General features: G+C 40.2%; 2 protein-coding genes across 2 annotated transcripts in view; both read left to right on the forward strand.

Moving 5' to 3' along the window:
• LOC306968995 (C-reactive protein-like) overlaps positions 1 to 19,474 on the forward strand; it is a 289,059-nt gene that overhangs the window by 13,630 nt on the left and 255,955 nt on the right. The gene's annotated exons all lie outside the window — the stretch shown is intronic.
• On the forward strand, positions 440 to 19,158 carry LOC306968869 (polycomb protein suz12-B-like). The gene is made up of 16 exons (XM_079564428.1): positions 440 to 894; positions 3,329 to 3,375; positions 3,453 to 3,517; positions 6,568 to 6,636; positions 6,718 to 6,767; positions 6,918 to 7,003; positions 8,197 to 8,428; positions 10,333 to 10,435; positions 10,759 to 10,864; positions 12,222 to 12,426; positions 12,506 to 12,594; positions 12,678 to 12,821; positions 16,554 to 16,711; positions 16,828 to 17,026; positions 17,157 to 17,236; positions 18,659 to 19,158. The coding sequence occupies exons 1-16, from the start codon at positions 750 to 752 to the stop codon at positions 19,032 to 19,034; spliced, it is 2,154 nt and encodes a 717-aa protein (XP_079420554.1). The 5' UTR covers positions 440 to 749; the 3' UTR covers positions 19,035 to 19,158.

Genomic DNA, 19,474 nt, shown 5'->3' on the forward strand with positions numbered 1-19,474 from the left:
CTCGATGTTAGAAAATAAAGCATTATATATTATTTTGATTAATTTAAACAATGATTCAACGGATCATGAAATAATAACACAAAACTAAAAATGTAACGGTCTCTGAAATTGGCTTAATCTTAACCTAAAATATAAAATTAATGTATCTAGGAGCGTAATCCAAAAGAATGTGTCAAACCGGAAACGCACCTGTTCTCTTGTTTCGCTTTACAGAACACAATGTGCTAACAGGCGGTTTGTTTCTGAAACATATTTCTACCTTATCACGCACTTTGGCATTGCTTGCAAGTATTTCGCAACATATGCCTCACATGCGCTGATGTGTATGAACACGTTTATTAAATATTTAGAGAATCGGAGCGCTAAATCTCCCTGGCCGGTTAGCATGCAGCTGCGGCTTTGCTAGCGGCGTGCTACGGAAGTTAGCATGTGCGCTAACAAGCCGCGACAGACGGTTCGCCGGAGGATGGTTTCAATTTCCCGCATTTCAAACACTTTCGCCCACCGCTTTCCCGGTTGAGCTTTCTTTACAGAGGATTGATCTACACCGGACAAACATATTACTCCATTCCAAACACCAAAAAGTTACAAGTTAAGCCATTCTTTTTTTTGCAATGAAGACGTTTCTCTTGAGCAGACGGGTTTGTGGAAGCGCTGGTCTTTTGTTTTGACAAAGGAAGCGGAGTTTTTGTTTCTTTGTGGATTTATATATTTAGTGCTGAGAATATATTTATCTGGCTCGTCGGTCGATGGCGCCTCATAGACACTCCGGGTCCACGATGGGCTACGGTTCTGGAGGAAAAACTAATGGTTTGTACCCGCCGTCCACCAGCAAGAAGCAGAGCATGCAGCAGATTCAAGCGGACCACGAGCTGTTCCTGCAGGCCTTCGAGAGTGAGACCCCTTTATTCACTTTTTATTACTTTTGAACCGAACAGTGCGACCTACGAACGCAGTATTTACAGAATGGTGTCAGATTAACACGGCAAAATCAAGTCTAGACAAAACTGCATTGTTCCTTTGTAATAAAAAAAACAATGTTCCCAAATGTACTTGATTAATTACAGATGCAGTTGCTTGTTAATCGTTGATTGCAAACAGCTGTCATATTATACATGGTTCAGGCCAGGATTTTGTGGCCTTAATCTCTTAACCTCCACCTGAACCGAGCACGTTTTCTCCAGTTCAACTTTACCCAAATCTAAGAGCTTCTTGGAAAAAAGTGAGAACAATTGGTTGAAAAAGCAATACAAAGAGCACCAAAAAAAGTGATGAAAAAGTGGCAAAAATCGCATGACAACACGCCAACAGCTAGGGGTGGGCACCGCTGTGTACCTCACGATTCGATACAATACGCGATGCATGGCTCATGATACGCCGATACTGCCATAATCGATATATTGCGCAAAAATAACCTACAATAAGCACAATTTCTAAAAAACCTACATATTATTCATAATTTACTTTTCTTTTCTTGTGCTTTGTGCCCCTTTTATAAATTATCCCTGACTTACACACTGAAAATGGGTGTATAGATCTGTTTGTGACTTCATTTACATTTAAATAAACAAGAAACCACAGTCCTATTTAAAAAGTAATTGATCAACCCCAAATTAATCTTATTTATAATTATAAAAGCTTTCATGAAAAGTCATTTATTTGTGTGTCTGTGTTTTGTCCAAGTGCTAAAAACCGTTGCGCTGCCCCCTGCTGTCCTGACTGAATTCATAGTCATTATTGGCCTCTGTCGACTGTGAAATCGGTGGAGCACTGCTGCCTCATTAATACACATGACGTCATCAAAAGTATCGATATCGTAATAAAAAGTATCGCATCGTTCCGCAAAATATCGTGATATATCGGAAAATCGATACTGTCACAGTCCTAGCAACAACGCAAGGAAAAAAAACAATTTAGGTCAGTTCTGTAGGTCCTAGCTTTCAAATGAGGGGGTAGACTGGACTATAGGCTGTAAGATATAGATTAGATTAGATTAGATTAGATTAGATTAGATTAGATTAGATTTGGGTAAAGATGAACTGGAGAAAATGTGCTTGTTTAAGGCAGGGGTTAAGAGTTTGATAAAGCTTGCCTGAATTAATTTATTTCTTACAATCAGTGCACTCCCAGCTTTGTAAAATCCTAAGTAATTGTTAGAGCTAGACTTCTATCATTTCTATAATTAAAAACCATCACACCCTATTGACAAACCTTTTAACAATACAACATCAATGTAAGTGTGCATTTTGTTCACTCTTGTATCACATTTCTTGTATTGCCTTAGTTTAGCTGTGGTTTTACCATTTGAATGCTGGGGGTCAGTTTCTGCTGACTGCACTGGTCTCCCTGTGTGAATTCTTGTCATTCTTCTCTTTGTCTTATGTCAACTTTCCCAAGAGTCACTTCACAGAAACGAAAGAAAAAAAAGCCCGTTCGACACTTCATTAATGCAGCGAGACTAATTTTGAAACATTCTGTAAACTTTTCCCTAAACCTGAGAATTACATGTACATTCTGTGTCCAAATTTACAGCTTGTGCGTAACTCAGTTGACTTAAGGGTTAGGTTAGATTTCTTTATTTGAACCTGTTGGTACATTTGTCTTTCAATTCTAAGAAAAAAATAGTCAAACATTCATACAACACTCCACTATACACAGAGAGTATAAATAAATATCATGCAAATGTTGGCAGCAAGTAATCTTTACATGAGTTACATGAACCAATATGAAGTTGTTGGTGTTCTTTAAGGCAATGCGCCAAGTCATGCAGCCCTTCTGGAATCGCCCATATATGGTCATGTTTGAAAACAGTTAAGGGGGAAAACAATTTGCAGAAAAATCTAAACTTTTTGTAATTATAAAAAAAAAATACTTTTAGCAAATGCTGAATTATGAATACAGTTTTCTACTAAATAAAGATACAAAGACATGGAGAGGAGCAAAGTGGTTCAACAGCCCATAAATACAGAAATAACGGAGAATGCTAACACGATGCTTCATGTTAGCATCGTGGTAATGCCAACCCTAGCTAGACTAACTACGACTGCCGTTTTTTCACTTCTACTGAACAATCTGCTGTGAGAAAATATCTACATGGGCCCGATTTACACTTGACTTTATTTATATGTGATAAATAAGTTCATATTCCAACAGAAAATGGCAAAAACGAGTGGAAAATTGTGTTTCCCAAAAGATTCTATTTTCCCGCTCGGCTCCCCCTTCTATGACGCAATGCCGTCTGTGTTTATACTAGTGCACGGTTTACTTGCTTTTATTCTACTTTCAAGCCAAGCCTCTAATTCGTCATTGCTTTTCTGTCCTCCCCCAGAGCCAACACAGATCTACAGATTCCTCCGGACTAGGAACTTGATTGCTGTGAGTATTTACTTGAATTTATTTGAGCGTGAAAAGTCAAATAAAAAACTAAAACACTTTTATCCTTTTCTCTGCAGCCCATTTTCTTGCACAGAACGTTGACTTACATGTCCCACAGAAACTCAAGGAACAACGCCAAAAGGTAAAACATGCTGTTCTTCACACGTCAGAAAACATTTTCTACTCTTAAAAATGTGAAACCTGTTGTGTGAGTATTAACTGTCAGTAGTAGGAGTACTGGTTTACTGACTGTATTTGCAAGCTGATAGCATTTGGGAGTAGAGGACTCTGCTCCCACTCAGGACGAGGGTAAAGGTGACGGGGTATTTGACGCAGCAGCTCCTCATCTGTGAACGACCTCCTGGACCAACTCGGGGCCTCACAGATAGTAGATTAAACAAATAGATTAAAAGTGGATTTTAAAAAAGGATGTTCTGCCTTAATGACATTTTCTTGTCAGTCAATCATATAGCACTTTCCAATGACACAAAGTGCTTCACAGAAAGATAAAACGATTTAAAAACACAAAATGACAACATCCTAAAGGCTCATTCATACTCATACATATTTTTTTACGTACGCATTCCCCCCAGTTTTCAGCTTTTCAGGGTAAAAGATCCGGGAAATATTTAGGAGGATCCGGCAAAGAATTGATCTGATACAATGGCGTTTAATGAGCGTGTTCCCCCAATCCATCACATCAGACCAAAAGTGCTCCTGAAAATGCTTATTTACAAATTAAGCACAGGTTACAAGGCAAAAGTGACTTCATTTTGTTCTGCAGCTCAGGGTGCAAGAAGAAGTTCTTGCGTCTTGTGAAGTATGAATGAGCCTTAAGTCGAGGCCTGTCATAACAAAATTTGAAGTTCGATATTTTGAGGCTGGAAAATATCGCGATAAACGATATTATTGTGGACAACTTGTTGCCACGGAAACTAACTTATTAATAAAAATGGAAATCTCAGTAATCCCCTACGCTAAAAGTATGTGGTGACTTATCCTTTATAAAACATGAGTTGCAATTGAAATGAACCTTAACTCCCACCTGAACCGAGCACATTTTCTCCAGTTTGGCTTTACCCCAGTCCAAAAGCTTCTGGAAAAAAGCTGTGAAAATAGCAACAAAACTCTGAGACGAAAACCATGATGGAAATGTGACAAAAAAGGGAGAAAACATTGATAAAAAGTGACGAAAAATGTATGAAAAAGTGGCAAAAATGTGACAAAAAAATTACAAAAATGTGACAAAAATGATAAAAATTTGATTAAAAAATGTATGACAAAATGACAAAAGTGACAAAAAATGAAAAAAAAAAAGGACAAAAATGTGACGAAATGTGACCAAAAAAATGTGATAAAAAATGGACGAAAAAATGACAAAAATGTGACAAAAAATGACAAAGAAGTTACAAAAATGAGTTGAATACCCAACAAAAAAATGATGGGAAAAAAATCTGATGACGTGAGGAAAAAGATCCTCTTGGTTCAGTCGGGAGTTAAGAGTTTAAACTCAATGAAGCATTAACAAAGGCTGAACAAACAAATAAGGAAAAATTCTAAGAAATGTACTGACGATGATGTGTCTCTTTCATTTATTGGACAATAAGTCGATATAGTCATTATCGTGACAGACCTAGTCAAGTGTGAGACTCAAGTGTAAGACTGAGTCCGTGTTTCATTTGACTAAAAGAGCGAGAAGCAGCTTCTGAAGATTTAAACAAAACATCCTCAACTCAATCAACCCAGACCTAACTAGTGCCATAAATGTACATCTCAAAATGGGGATTGTCTCGATAACATCAGAACCATCAGAAATATGTGAAACGTCCTGGCAAACATCTTCATTCAGATTGCCATCACTCAAAAAGATAATTGTATTGAGGAAACTTAAAAAATACAGAATAAAAAGCACTTTATGCCTTTTCATTTTGAGAGAGAGATCACATGTCAAGTAAGTTTATTTTTTATTTAGCAGCATTTATTGGTTTCTCAAACAACAATTTCAACATTATCTTGTAGACGATGTATTGGCCACACGATGAAAAACCTTGGGATGACTGAGAGCCCACACAAACATCTTTTATCATCATTTATCATTTATCTGACTGCCTTGCCTTGTAATTGGAGCAGTAGTGACGGTAATAACTGCAGTGATGTCAGTATTGTCATAGTAATTGCAGTAGTTGTAGGTGGGGGCGGCAGATGGAGAGATTCAGTTGAAGTGTTTTGCATAAATGACTCGACACGTGCTGCTTGTGGTTTGACTCAGGGGGGGAAACTTCTCTGAGCTTAAACATTAGTCAAACATGAATTAACTTATTTATGAATGGACAGTTTGGGGCGGACCATGTGCCAAAGACGATCGTCAAGTTCAATAAGTGCAGTTGCTTTGACTTTAATTACTGCTTTAAAGTTCGTGTACACTGTTGGGACTGAATGTGATTCTGCATAAGAGTTATGAAAATAATGCTTTATGGTCCAAAACACAATTGAGTCAATCAGTTTCAAATCATCTGAGCTGGAGAAGCATAGATTTTCTGAAACTTTGTCATTACAATATCACACATGAAGCTAGGGATTCCTCTGGGTATTAAAAAGCATTAAAAGTCAATGAAATACATGAAAGGTGCATATTTGTGCATATTTGACCTTGTAGTGACCCAGCGGCTGTATGAGTGGTTATGACGCCTTAACTTTCCATAACAGTGGTCTTTACAACGCTGCAGAATCAAGTGTTTTGTTGGTTTTCTGGTGAGAGGGTTCGTCAGCAGGGAAAACCACCGAAACAAATTATCCTGGAAAGTAAAGGCATCATGATAACCGCTCATACAGCCGCTGGGTCACTACAAGGTCAAGTACGCACAAATATCAGCTTTTTTTTCCCCACATAAAAAGTTGTATAATGCACCTTTTTAAAATGTTATTAAAAACATTGGACTAGATTCAAACTGGCATTAAATCTAATTGTGTATTGTATTGTTTCAGTTGCAGATTTGGCTGAAGTTGACAATTGTTTTGCTCAAAAGTTCGTCTTTGTTTAATGAAATATTTGCAAATCTCTAATGGATTATGCGCCCCTTTTTTCTGCATTTGTTGCATTAAAAAGTATTAAATTTGACTTGACACTACCTTTTAGAAACCCTGATATTTATGTATTCTAATTGTATTTTTGATTTATATTTTATTTTGCAGGAAAAACTGGAAGGTGAATGATTTTCTGTTCAAAGTGGAGAAGACCAGAGGGGAGCAGGAGACTCTGAGGTAAACCTCGCCCCACGTGCACTTATTTGCCTCTGAAATATGTCTTTAAATTATATTTGATTGCCTTTTGTCAATTCACAGCTTAAACTCCAACCTTCAGCTGACTTTCACCGGCTTCTTCCATAAAGCAGGTGTGTATATCAGAGTGTTTTCTTATTGATTTGAGCAGTAGATTGTAATTAAATCAGTCTGTCCCTCTTTCAGATGTTAACAGTTTACAAATGACACGTGGTGCGTGTAAAAGTTGAACCTAAAATGATTTTGTTGTTGTTGTTTTGCAGGACGGCCGTGCCAGGACAGTGAGAATGAACAGAACTCTGTATCTCTGGAGGTGCTTCTGGTCAAAGTTTGCCACAAAAAGAGAAAGGTACGGCTGAGTCTGTTACCTACTCAAAAACACGAGGTGCCAGAAATGTTAAAGATTCTAAAATATCTCTGCTTCAATCTGAGCAAACTTTCACCTCTTGTCAGCGTTTAGTGTGTGGCTTATTGGATTTGGCTGATTTCTCAGTCCTTCGTGAGATTTCTGTTCATCTAACATTTTTTGTGTTTTACACCGTCTGAATGAGTGAAATTAGTCCTTCAATTCATTTTAAAAGAAGACAAAAAGGAGTTTGTGTTTGTCTGAGAATCTAGCTATTTTTATGGATCATGAACTTGCAGGAAACCCTCTGGGGCCTGGACTCTATTGAAAGAGAGGTTCTGAAATCTGAGGGACATTCCTGCTTTAACCCCTGAACTCCCACCTGAACCGAGCACATTTTCTCCAGTTTGGCTTTACCCCGGTCCAAAAGCCTCTGGAAAAAAGCTGTGAAAATAGCAACAAAACTGAGACGAAAACAATGATGGAAATGTGACAAAAAAGTAAGAAAACATTGACAAAAAAGTGATGAAAGATTGATGAAAAAGTGGCAAAATGGCATAAAAATGTCATAAGAAATGGACAAAAAAATGACAAAAATGAGACAAAAAAATGACAAAAATGTGATCAAAATTTGACCCAAAAATGACAAAAATATCACAAAAAATGTGACAAAAAAATTACAAAAACTTGATTAAAAAATGACGAAAAAATGACAAAAATGTGACAAAAAATAACAAAAAATAACAACAAAAAAAGACAAATGTGACAAAATGCTACAAAAAAAATGACAAAAATGTGATCAAAATTTGACTAAAAAATGACAAAAATATGACAAAAATATGACAAAAAATGTGACAAAAAATGACTAAAATGTGATAAAAAGAAATATACGAAAAAATGACAAAAATGTGACAAAAAATGAGTTGAATACCCAACAAAAAAATGATGGAAAAAAATCTGATGACGTGAGGAAAAAGATCCTCTCGGTTCAGGCGGGAGTTAAGAGGTTAAAGTAGTTTAGAATGTAGTTGGAAAAAGCCTCAATTAAATATGGTATACGACTATCAGGACCTTTTTTGATGAAGTAGAATTTCCTTGATTCTTTCCGTGAATCTTGTCTTTAACTCCTTTTATCTGTCCATTTCAAATCCCGTCCCTTACACACATGACCCTCCTCTGTTCCTCTTCCGCTTTAGGACGTGAGTTGTCCCGTGAAGCAGTTCCCGGCGGGTAAGAAGCCCGTACCCCTGAACCCGGACTGTGGGCTCCGTCAGACCGGGGCCTCGCTGACCGTCCCCAGCTCGGAGTTCGAACCCACCAATCAGCACACGGTCAAGTCCTACTCCCTGCTCTTCAGAGTCTGCTGCCCGGGCTTCAGGGCGGGGCAGAACCACGGCCTGAGCAACGGAGACGCTCTACACCACCGAGGTCAGACCACTGCACTAATATCTCTCTATCTCAAACATTTACTTCTCGAGTAGCAATTTGTGTGCTTTTTTACTCTCATAAGTAATTATTGGATCACTACTTTATACTTGAGTAAATATTTTAGCTGCTCATCTCTGCCCAAAAGTAGACATAATTTATCGTCTTTTGTCGACCTTTTCACTCCAAGTATCACTGTGCTAAACCTGGATTATACTCTGGGCTATACTCTGGGATATTCACCTTATTCCAGAAGTGAATTGTGCCCACCTCTTTTCTCCTTTTAGTTAACATAGGACTGGAGAAGTCAAGAGAAAATCAGTTCTATTCAATCATAGTTTCTGTTCCAGCTTTAGCATCCTGTTTCTCACCACAGCGATCAAAAATACAATTGTGGATTTAAAACCAACTTGGTGACTGAATTCTGCAGATTATGTTCTTCTAAAGGTCTGCACTCGCTACACGACTTTTATTCCCGATTTCGCTCTAATTCTCAGTCGCGCCGAGTCTTCCCGAGTCGTGTCCAGTCGAAGGCAGTCCCACAGTAGTGTCTCGAAGTGTGGGGGGGGGGTCACGACTGGACTGATGTTCGAATCGTGTAGTGTGGGCGGTAGAAAGACGCGACTAGACTCCAGTCGTAGGAAATCAAACATGATTTTTAAGCCCGATTTTGGACGCACGGGAGAAACGTGAGTGATTTTGCAGTTTCAAATGTGAACACACAGAAAGCAGCGGCCAATCAGAGTGATATAAAGACAGAAAAACATCTCCCTTTTCATTTCTCTGCCAAAACAGCGGCACAAACAACTCAAAGCCCCACACACGAAACAGCACAACTTTATTTCACCAAAAGTTCACGACAACCACCTTTTCCAGCTACATTTCAACCGCGAACAGAGTTTAGGGGCACTTACTGAGTTTGGAGACGAACTGTTCAGCTTCAACTCGCCGCTAGTTGCTCGCCTCCATGCGCTTTCTCCGCTGTCTCCTCCATCTCGGGGTTGAGGCCGGTCTCCTTTTCTTATTAAATCCACTGAAATACGTCCTGCTTCTTCGTGTCGCCGACTTTTATCTTCATTTGACAGAACTACAGCCAAGTTGAAGGCTTCGTAGTAGCAATAGCCTCGCACTGTGTGGTTGTGACATTGTTGACACGGTTGACCAATTGGGACATTCACGTCTTCCCGCGCTCACAAACACAGGCCTGTCTTTGCAGATTTTTGGGTCCGTTTTTGAAGCCAGAGGAGAAATGAAGCCGTAGAGGCAGACACGCTGTGTTATAAAACATCAGCTGTTTGTCAGAATCGTGTAGTGAGTTCGCTCCTCTGATTCTCAGTCGTTAAGTGTGAACCCCCAGACGTTCTATAATCGCACTGATCCCGTTGTGCAGTGTGGACCCCCCATTCTATACAAAATCGTTTAAGACTAAAAAAAATCGTGTAGTGTGTGCTGACCTTAAGTGACCTGCAGCATGTCCATAGTGACTGAGGTTTAGGGAAACTCATAGACTTGTAGCTAAGCGATTTTCATTGCAATGTTTCCCTTTTCCCCTGAGGCCTAGGGTGTTCTGGGAGAACTCGTTTTGAAGCCCCGACTTCGCTCTTTACAATGCAACAAACAGGAACTCTCTATTCGGTCCCGGAGATTTAAGCTTTTAACTGCGCTAGGTCGTCAGAAGGCCGATATTTTAAAATCCCCAAATATCAGCTCAATACATCGGTGAATGAATACCCTGGGCTAACCTTGGCTACGCTTGGACTAAATCTAGTTTCAGATGTTTCAGATTTCCTCAAAGGAAAGTTTAGCAACAGTAAAAGCAGCAGTAGGTATAGCAGTCGTAGTGTAGTATAATGAAGTGTATAGTTGTAGTAATGTCATATTTGTAGTAAAGTTGTACGTTGTTTCAGATTTCTCAGAGGAAGCGGTGAACAGGAAGCGGAGGAGTTCCTCTGTCAGAGACGAGGCAGAGACGACCTTCGTTGCTCAGATGACGGTCTTTGATAAAAACAGGTACAAAACGGAAAGTAAAAAGAGTTGCATGACGAACAAACGCATCACGAACACCACTCCAGTCACAAAAGTAATGCAAAGATAACTAAACGACAAAGGTAAAATGCCTATTATTTTCTCCTAGGCTTATAAACAAATCACAATGGAGGCTAATCCGCTACATGTGGAAACGTCTGATCATTGGACTATTATTGTAAAGGAAGAAATACTAAGATTTATAAACGCTGAATTATCTAGGTTTTTATTTTATGAGTACCACATTAATTTGGTGTTTTCCTGAAAGATTATGAAAGGCTTTAAACCTTTTGTTAATCCCACCGTAGGCGGCTTCAGCTTCTGGACGGAGAGTACGAGGTGTCGATGCAGGAGGTGGAGGAGAGTCCCGTCGGGAAAAAGAGGGCCACGTGGGAGACGACTGTGGACGGCAAGGTTTGTTTCCACTAGCTACAAAATTCTAGAAATGTTCAAAGTTGGAAGCTTCCCATCGGAATGAAGGGAAAGCCTCACAAATTTGCAAAGTTTAGGAAAGTAGCCTAGCGGAGCTCAAACGGTCACATGTTGTTTGTGAGCAGCTTCACGCTTGAGATGCGGAAGTTCCTTTGATAAAGATCTGAGGGCGGTGCCTGGGAGAGACACTTTTTTTTTTAACGCAAAGCCGCTACTGACTGCCCTTCGCTGATTGGTTTACTTCGCTTTGCTTTTCTACGCTTGGAAATTCGAGGATTACCATATTTTCCCGACTATACGTCACTCTGGAGTATAAGACGCACTAGTCAAACACTGCCTGATGAAAAAACAGGCTGAATAGGCGTAAGGTTTGCTAAAGTAACACACTGATGGTTAGCTACATGAAGCATAAACAATGAACTAAATAGGTGTCTTGGGTTTTCGAGAGCTTGGTATGTTCTTCATCGTGACAATAACACACCAATCAGTTGCCTTGGGAACTACCTGGGAGCGGAGATGTAACTGCACCGTTGACAAGCCTCTCCCAGCAGCATGTTTTTAAGCTTTCATTTGCGAACTCGTTCCTCTAGCTGTGGCCATCGAGCTTTTAGCCCGTGATTAGCTTGTTTTGTCTACTTCATTGCGGTAAACTCTCCTCTCTCGCTCACGCCAGACTTTCTTTCTGCTCCTCGATTAGCCTGCAGTGCCTTTTAGCGGCATATGAAAGTATATGTTTTAATTATAAATGAATCACACATTAGTCGCTCCGGAGTATAAGAAGCACCGTCAGCCAAAGTATGAAAAAAGTGCGTCTTATACAGTCCGGAAAGTACGATATGCTTTTGTTGTCTGACTTGATCGCATGTGGTTTTTAGACTTCATGTAGGGGTTTATTTTACTACTTGTGGGGTTTGGGATATGACATTAATCAATATTTTGGCTGGGTACTGTTGAATGATGCCAGTAGGGTATTAAAAAAAAGATTAGGTGCTACTGGTATCGAAAGCAGGCACCGAAAAAAATTGTTTATCATTCAAGACCAAGTTTTGATGCTGTTGGTCCAGGGACAGCATTAAAATAAGTTACTTGGTTGTTTCACCTCAAATAAATGATACAAATTTAAAAGAAATCATCATTGTGTGTTATGGTCCTATATGATAAACATTTAAGTATTGTTCAGAAATCTAAATGCTGGAGAATTACATTGACACCAACATACACCATACAACTACATATGATTAGCATTTTGCGTAATTCCACAGTAATAAAGGCAAAATGTGGTGTCACAGTAGCTAAGATGAAGAACCTATGATCGCTGACTTACTTGTGTTCCTTCCAGCGTTTGCCGCCGTTCGAGAACTTCTCCCAGGGCCCGACGCTTCAGTTCACTCTGCGCTGGACGAACGACAGCTCCGAAACCCTGAGCCCTCCCACCGCCAAGCCCCTGTCCACCAGGAACACGGACACCAACCAGGAAGTAAACCAGGAACTGAACCTGGATCTGACCCCAGAGGAGGCCAGGACGAGGACGGCACCGACGCAAGGTAACGTTTATATCTGACTTTATCGTTTTAAAAGTGACAAGGATTTTGTTGTAAGGCAGGCGTTTTCTTTCCCTCACAGCCCTTAAAGATACAGTGAGCTCGGACCTGCAGGTGAAAAAAGAACAGGTCTTGTCTGAACCACGGCAGAAACTACGCATCTTCTACCAGGTACCGTTACCCAGACGACTGACTGAATAATCGCGACTGATTTCGTGATTGTTAATTGTCGTCCGGTGTTTGTCGCTGTGCAGTTCCAGTACAACCACAACACTCGTCAGCAGACCGAGGCCCGAGACGACCTGCACTGTCCCTGGTGCACCATCAACTGCAGGAAGCTCTACAGTCTCATCAAGCACCTTAAGCTCTCGCACTCGCGCTTCATCTTCAACTACGTGGTGAGGATTCATGCTACTTGTACTTAAGTTGAAGGGACTAGATGCAAGTCGGTCATTTTTATGCTCACTACTCCCACCTCCGGTCTTAAACATAACTGCAGGTTCTATATTAAGCTCGTGCATGACAGCACTTCAGACACGAAAGAAAAACTTTTTGAGTGACTTTTTGAGTCTCCACATTATCACCAATCAAACTACATGAGGGCTCAAATTTATGGAGGACCGTGGCTGCCAAAACTATAAATATATACATAAATAAATAAATAAATAAATAAATTTAAAAAAGATAAAATTTGCAAAGAAATGCGTGCAATTATGAGAATAAGTGCATTTATTTCTGTATTTATTTATTTATATATTTATTTATTTCTGTATTTATTTATTTATTTACATATTTATTTATTTTTGTATTTATTTATACATTTATTTCTGTATTTCTCTATTTATTTCTCTATTTCTGTATTTATTTTTGTATTTATTTATTTATTTATATATTTATTTATTTCTCTATTTATTTATTTATTTCTCTATTTATTTATTTATTTTTGTATGTATTTATTTATTTCTCTATTTATTTATTTATTTCTCTATTTATTTTTTAATTTATGCATTTATTTATTTATTTCTGTATTTATTTATTTATTTCTGTATTTATTTATTTATTTCTGTATTTATTTATTTATTTCTGTATTTATTTATTTATTTCTGTATTTATTTATTTATTTCTGTATTTATTTATTTATTTATTTCTGTATTTCTCTTAATGAGATGCAAATCATGGGGTGGGTCGGGATGCCTCTGCTGTCAGCTCATTGGTCAATCTTTTTCCTTGCTCCAGAGCTTGTCCAGCATAGACGGCCATGTTGAGATCACTGTGTTCTCGCTATAGCCATGTCAGAACGAAAAGAAAAAAAAAGCATTCTTCCATATGCAGCAATTGCATTGTGTGTGTGTTTTTTAAACAAATAAGTAAATTATCCTTTGCTCTGTGTCGCTGAACAGCCTCCATTTTGGAGTGGTGAACGGTTGCATGTTGGACCTCAAGCATATCTAGTTGGGGACTGCTGTGCTATGTTCTAATGAGCTGAGAAGACTGGCGGACAGGAGAATCTGTAGTGCTGACTATATTATTTTCCATTTGGATCAGTTACGTAAAGTCCCGTCGCCAGACGTCAGTCTTAAGGCGTCATTAGTACTACTATAAAGAACATATTTTTCGGTATTCACGAAGCCCTGGCGCACACTGATCATTACATTAAACATAATCAACAGCAAATATGACCAGACCAACTACAGCTGTAACATCAGTCCTCGTGGCGGAAACGTCAGTAGGCCCACATGCGTTTCTCCGAGCTGAGCCTCCTCATCAACACATCCTTCTACTCAAACTTGAACTTATGAGTGAGGTCCTTTTCAAAAGCAGCTGAATGAGCTGGGCCTTGCGTCTGTGCAGAATACTGCGCCGATGCAACGAAAACACGTTTCCGAGCGTGGAAAACGACCGGACTCTGGGGCTGTAGAACGAGCGCCTGCACCCCCACACACACCCCCACACTCGCGCCACCGTTTGTACCATGAATATGGCTCGGTCAGTGCTGTGGCCGCGTCCACTTTTCAGTCTCTCTCAGCTTCACTAAAGCTCCAGTGTCTGAGTGTAAAACGCACACTTCGAACGCGGGGACTTTTCGGCGGACTTCAGCGCTTTGTAGTAAAACACACACGAGCACCTGTCACTGCCTTTGCCTCTCACGAGCATCGTGGACTCTCAGGGCGGAGGATGATCGTTGATGCCCCTCTATCATATCACCTATATTTTATTTTGTGCCCAGACAACACGGGAGCCGTGCGCAATTGCGCACGAGCGCAGCTTGGAAGGAACCGTGCCAGAGAAAGAGAGAGAGGGATGAAATGCCGCCTCCGTGCTAGAGGAGGAAATAGTTAGGCTACTTGTTGTGGAGTTTGGGCTGGTCTAATCGGGCAGAAAGCGCGAAAGTAACACTGTACAATTGAGTGATCTTTGCCCAATTTGTAGTGGTTTGTAGTGGGCACACGCATCTTGACAGCATGGCGCTTCTCAGCGCACGCCTGTAATGTACATGTACGCACTTTGCGCGAGAGCTCGTCGCGTGCGGTGTATTAAACCGATTGAAAGCGCAAAGTAACAGTTTCGCACATGAGTGATACGTATCTTGGCCCGGTTTGTCGTGGTTATCCGGCCATCCTGCATGTTTTCTAGTGGTTATACCCGTCGCTATGGGCTGGCCATACGGGGCCATGCCCGCCCCCCCGACACAGATGTGGTGTAGTAGACTACGTGATACGCAGACATACGCCGTATAACCACGAGAAGGCCTGCAGAACTGCTGTACAACCACTATAAATTGGGCAAAGATCACTCATTTGCACAGTGTTACTTTCGCGCTTTCTGCCCGATTAGACCAGCCCAAACTCCACAAGTAACCTAACTATTTCCTCCTCACGGAGAGAGAGGACCGGCGGCATTTAATGCATGTAGGCCTACTGACGTTTCCGCCACGAGGACTGATGTTACAGCTGTAGTTGGTCTGGTCATATTTGCTGTTGATTATGTTTAATGTAATGATCAGTGTGCGCCAGGGCTACGCGAATACCGAAAAATATGTTCTTTATAGTAGTACTAATGACGCCTTAAGACTGACGTCTGGCGACGGGACTTTACGTAACTGATCCAAATGGAAAATAATATAGTCAGCACTACAGATTCTCCTGTCCGCCAGTCTTCTCAGCTCATTAGAACATAGCACAGCAGTCCCCAACTAGATATGCTTGAGGTCCAACATGCAACCGTTCACCACTCCAAAATGGAGGCTGTTCAGCGACCCAGAGCAAAGGATAATTTACTTATTTGTTTAAAAAACACACACACAATGCAATTGCTGCATATGGAAGAATGCTTTTTTTTTTTTTCTCGTTCTGACATGGCTATAGCGAGAACACAGTGATCTCAACATGGCCGTCTATGCTGGACAAGCTCTGGAGCAAGGAAAAAGATTGACCAATGAGCTGACAGCAGAGGCATCCCGACCCACCCCATGATTTGCATCTCATTAAGAGAAATACAGAAATAAATACAGAAATAAATACAGAAATAAATAAATAAATACAGAAATAAATAAATAAATACAGAAATAAATAAATAAATACAGAAATAAATAAATAAATAGAGAAATAAATAAATAAATGCATAAATTAAAAAATAAATAGAGAAATAAATAAATAAATAGAGAAATAAATAAATACATACAAAAATAAATAAATAAATAGAGAAATAAATAAATAAATAGAGAAATAAATAAATAAATAGAGAAATAAATAAATACATACAAAAATAAATAAATAAATAGAGAAATAAATAAATAAATAGAGAAATAAATAAATATATAAATAAATAAATAAATACAAAAATAAATACAGAAATAGAGAAATAAATAGAGAAATACAGAAATAAATGTATAAATAAATACAAAAATAAATAAATATGTAAATAAATAAATAAATACAGAAATAAATAAATATATAAATAAATAAATACAGAAATAAATGCACTTATTCTCATAATTGCACGCATTTCTTTGCAAATTTTATCTTTTTTAAATTTATTTATTTATTTATTTATTTATGTATATATTTATAGTTTTGGCAGCCACGGTCCTCCATACAAATTAACCTTGACCACTCGTTCTGTCTCCTCAGCCTCACCCCAAAGGCGCCCGGATCGAGGTGTCCATAAACGACTGTTATGATGGCTCTTACGCTGGGAACCCTCAGGACGTGCACAATCAGCCGGGCTTCGCCTTCAGCCGCAACGGGCCGGTCAAACGCACGGCCGTCACCCACCTCCTCGTCTGCAGGTAACGTTCCCTCACCGTAAACATAAATTAAGACCTTTTTTACTGCATAAGTTAGTTGAAAATACAAATATTATGGACTGTTGTGTCATTGAATTCCCATCCTCTCCCTGGTCCAGGCCGCGGCGGTTGAAGCCCAGTCTGTCGGAGTTCCTGGAGTCTGAGGACGGGGAGCGGGACCAGGCCAGGACCTACATCAGCGGACACAACAGGCTGTACTTCCACAGTGACTGCTGCCTCCCGCTGAGGGCGCAGGAGATGGACCGGGACAGTGAGGACGAGAAGGACCCCGACTGGCTCCAGGAGAAGACGGTCAAGGTAAGTCCTCAGTCAGATTCAAGTTTAGCCTCGTGCTGGTGAGAATCCTTTAATCTAAGAGGAAACTTTGTCCAGTTTTAGACCTGGTTTGCCTCTGGCTTATTCTTATGTTTGTTTTGTCGTTTATCAGCAAATTGAGGAGTTCACGGACGTCAACGAAGGAGAGAAGGAGATCATGAAGCTCTGGAACCTTCACGTCATGAAGAACGGGTCAGTGGATGGATTTGTGATGCTGCTTTTGTGCGTAGTGCTTTGAGACCCGCTCTCAGGGTCACTGGTCACTGGAATTTTTGCTGAATTTTTTCACTGTGAAGTAAATTGGCAGCACGGTGGCTGAGCGGTTGGGGCTCTAGCCTCACAGCGAGAAGGTCCTGGGCTCAATCGCAGGACCGTTGGGGATTAAATTTGCATGTTTCTCTCCCTGTGTCTGAATGGGTTTCCTGCAGTTTCCTTCATCAACTAAAAAACATGCTCAATAAGTTGAACATCCTGCCTCGTGATTCTGGCCATTAGCCTGGCTCCACATTTAGACATCGCCCACTGCTCCTTACAGGTTTTGCCCCAGCGGCTTCGAAGGATTGGTCAAATACAGAGGACAAATTTCCCTACAAGGACAAAAACATTCACCTTAAAGGGATATTTCAGGATTTTTGACATAGGGCCTCATTTCCTAGTTATCCAGAGTGTTGCTGATTTCTGGAGATGTTTTTTTTGTAATTCATGCAGTTCTTATATTTGAAGAGTTTCGTGGCGCTAGTGCAAGTCTACGATGTCAGCTAGCCTGCATTAAAAACAGTCTGACCCGCTCCACAGTGCACCTTATAACGCCAGACTAACCATATAAATGTCTGTGTCGATGGAATATTTTTTGGAATATAACTGACCTTGCATCACATGAATGATCGCATTTTCAGGGACTATTTTCTAGCAGATCACTCCGCCGCTGCGTAGCTTATACAACCACAAACCTGATGCTGCTCAAATATAAGTTATTTTAAATGCAAAATGGTTAAAATTACTCTGTCGACATAGACGTTTATATGGTTAGTCTGGTGTTATAAGTGATTTGCCTCAGGTGCACTGTGGAGCGGGTCAGACTGTTTTTAATGCAGGCTAGCTGATACCATAGAAATGCGCTAGCCTTGCATTAGCCTAGCGCCACGTAGCTCTTCAAATATAAGAACTGCATGAATTACAACAAAAATATCTCCAGAAATCAACAATAATCTGGATGACTAGGAAATGAGGCCCTATGTCAAAAATCCTGAAATATCCCTTTAATCTTAATATATAGCTGCACTACAGCCACACAAGCCATGCGCTGTATTTTTATGTCTTTTTTTGGAAAAAAAAAAGAGCAAGGGGAGCAAGATGAGGGTGTGGGAGGGGATTATGGGGAGATCTGTTCAAAATCAAGAAGCTAAACTATTGTTTTAGCTTTTTTAGATCAATATTGCATTTTCAAACCAGCAAAGTGCAAGACTGTGATAAAGATGACATTATCAAATACATGCAAAAAGGATAATCTACCCTCATGGTTTGTGAATGTAACTTGGCTGTTTGCTGCTTCTTGGATTTATAAATCTACTTGTATTTCCACATTGTAAAATCTCGTGTTTTCTCTCTTCCCAGGTTTATCGCCGACAACCAGATGAACTCCGCGTGCCTCGTGTTCGCCGAGATCCACGGGCCGCACATCGTGGCAAACGACCTGTGCCGAAACTTCCTGCTGCACCTGGTCAGCATGCACGACTTCAACCTGGTCACCACGGGAACCATAGACACTGCCATGGCCAAACTACGGGACATTCAGCAGCTGCAGAAACCACAGGCCAAAGCGGAGGACAACAACAACGACGAGGAGGAGGAAGAGGAGGAAGACTGGGAGACCGCCGCCGAATCCCAGCCGGAGAACGACGCGGAGGAGTTTAAGAACTGCTCCGACGGGGTGAACGGAGAGAGCGGAGGGGATGGAGGGGAGGGGACAGAGGCAGAAGACGCGAGATGAAAACTTAGAAGGAAAACAAAAACTTGAACTCAAATGTTGTGAAACTTGAATATTTGAATGTTGATGCTCTGCCTTAAAGTGAGTGGGTTCACGAGACAAAGAGTGGCACCATTATGACCATTTTATGGACCCAAATAGAAGCTGCACCTACTAAATTTATCATTATTTTTTGTCTTTTAGGCCACACTGGTCTATAAGCCGCAGAATGAAAATACAGGACTTTTCTCTTGGTCAAATAATTCAAGAGAATGGCGGCTTACATTTTCTTTTCTAAAGGTGTGTTAAGAACTTAAAAGATTATATAAACTTGATTTATATTATTCTTTAAACCCGGGTGTTTTCAGTCAAACCAAAGCTGCTCTTCTTCGTGATTGTGGCCGTGTTTAGAGCCGCCTTCCTCGGAAAGTCTGCGAGCACGGACCCACAAGTTTCCCTGTGTT

Source organism: Gobius niger, assembly GCF_951799975.1.
Source record: "Gobius niger genome assembly, chromosome: 10".
Lineage (NCBI taxonomy): Eukaryota > Metazoa > Chordata > Actinopteri > Gobiiformes > Gobiidae > Gobius > Gobius niger.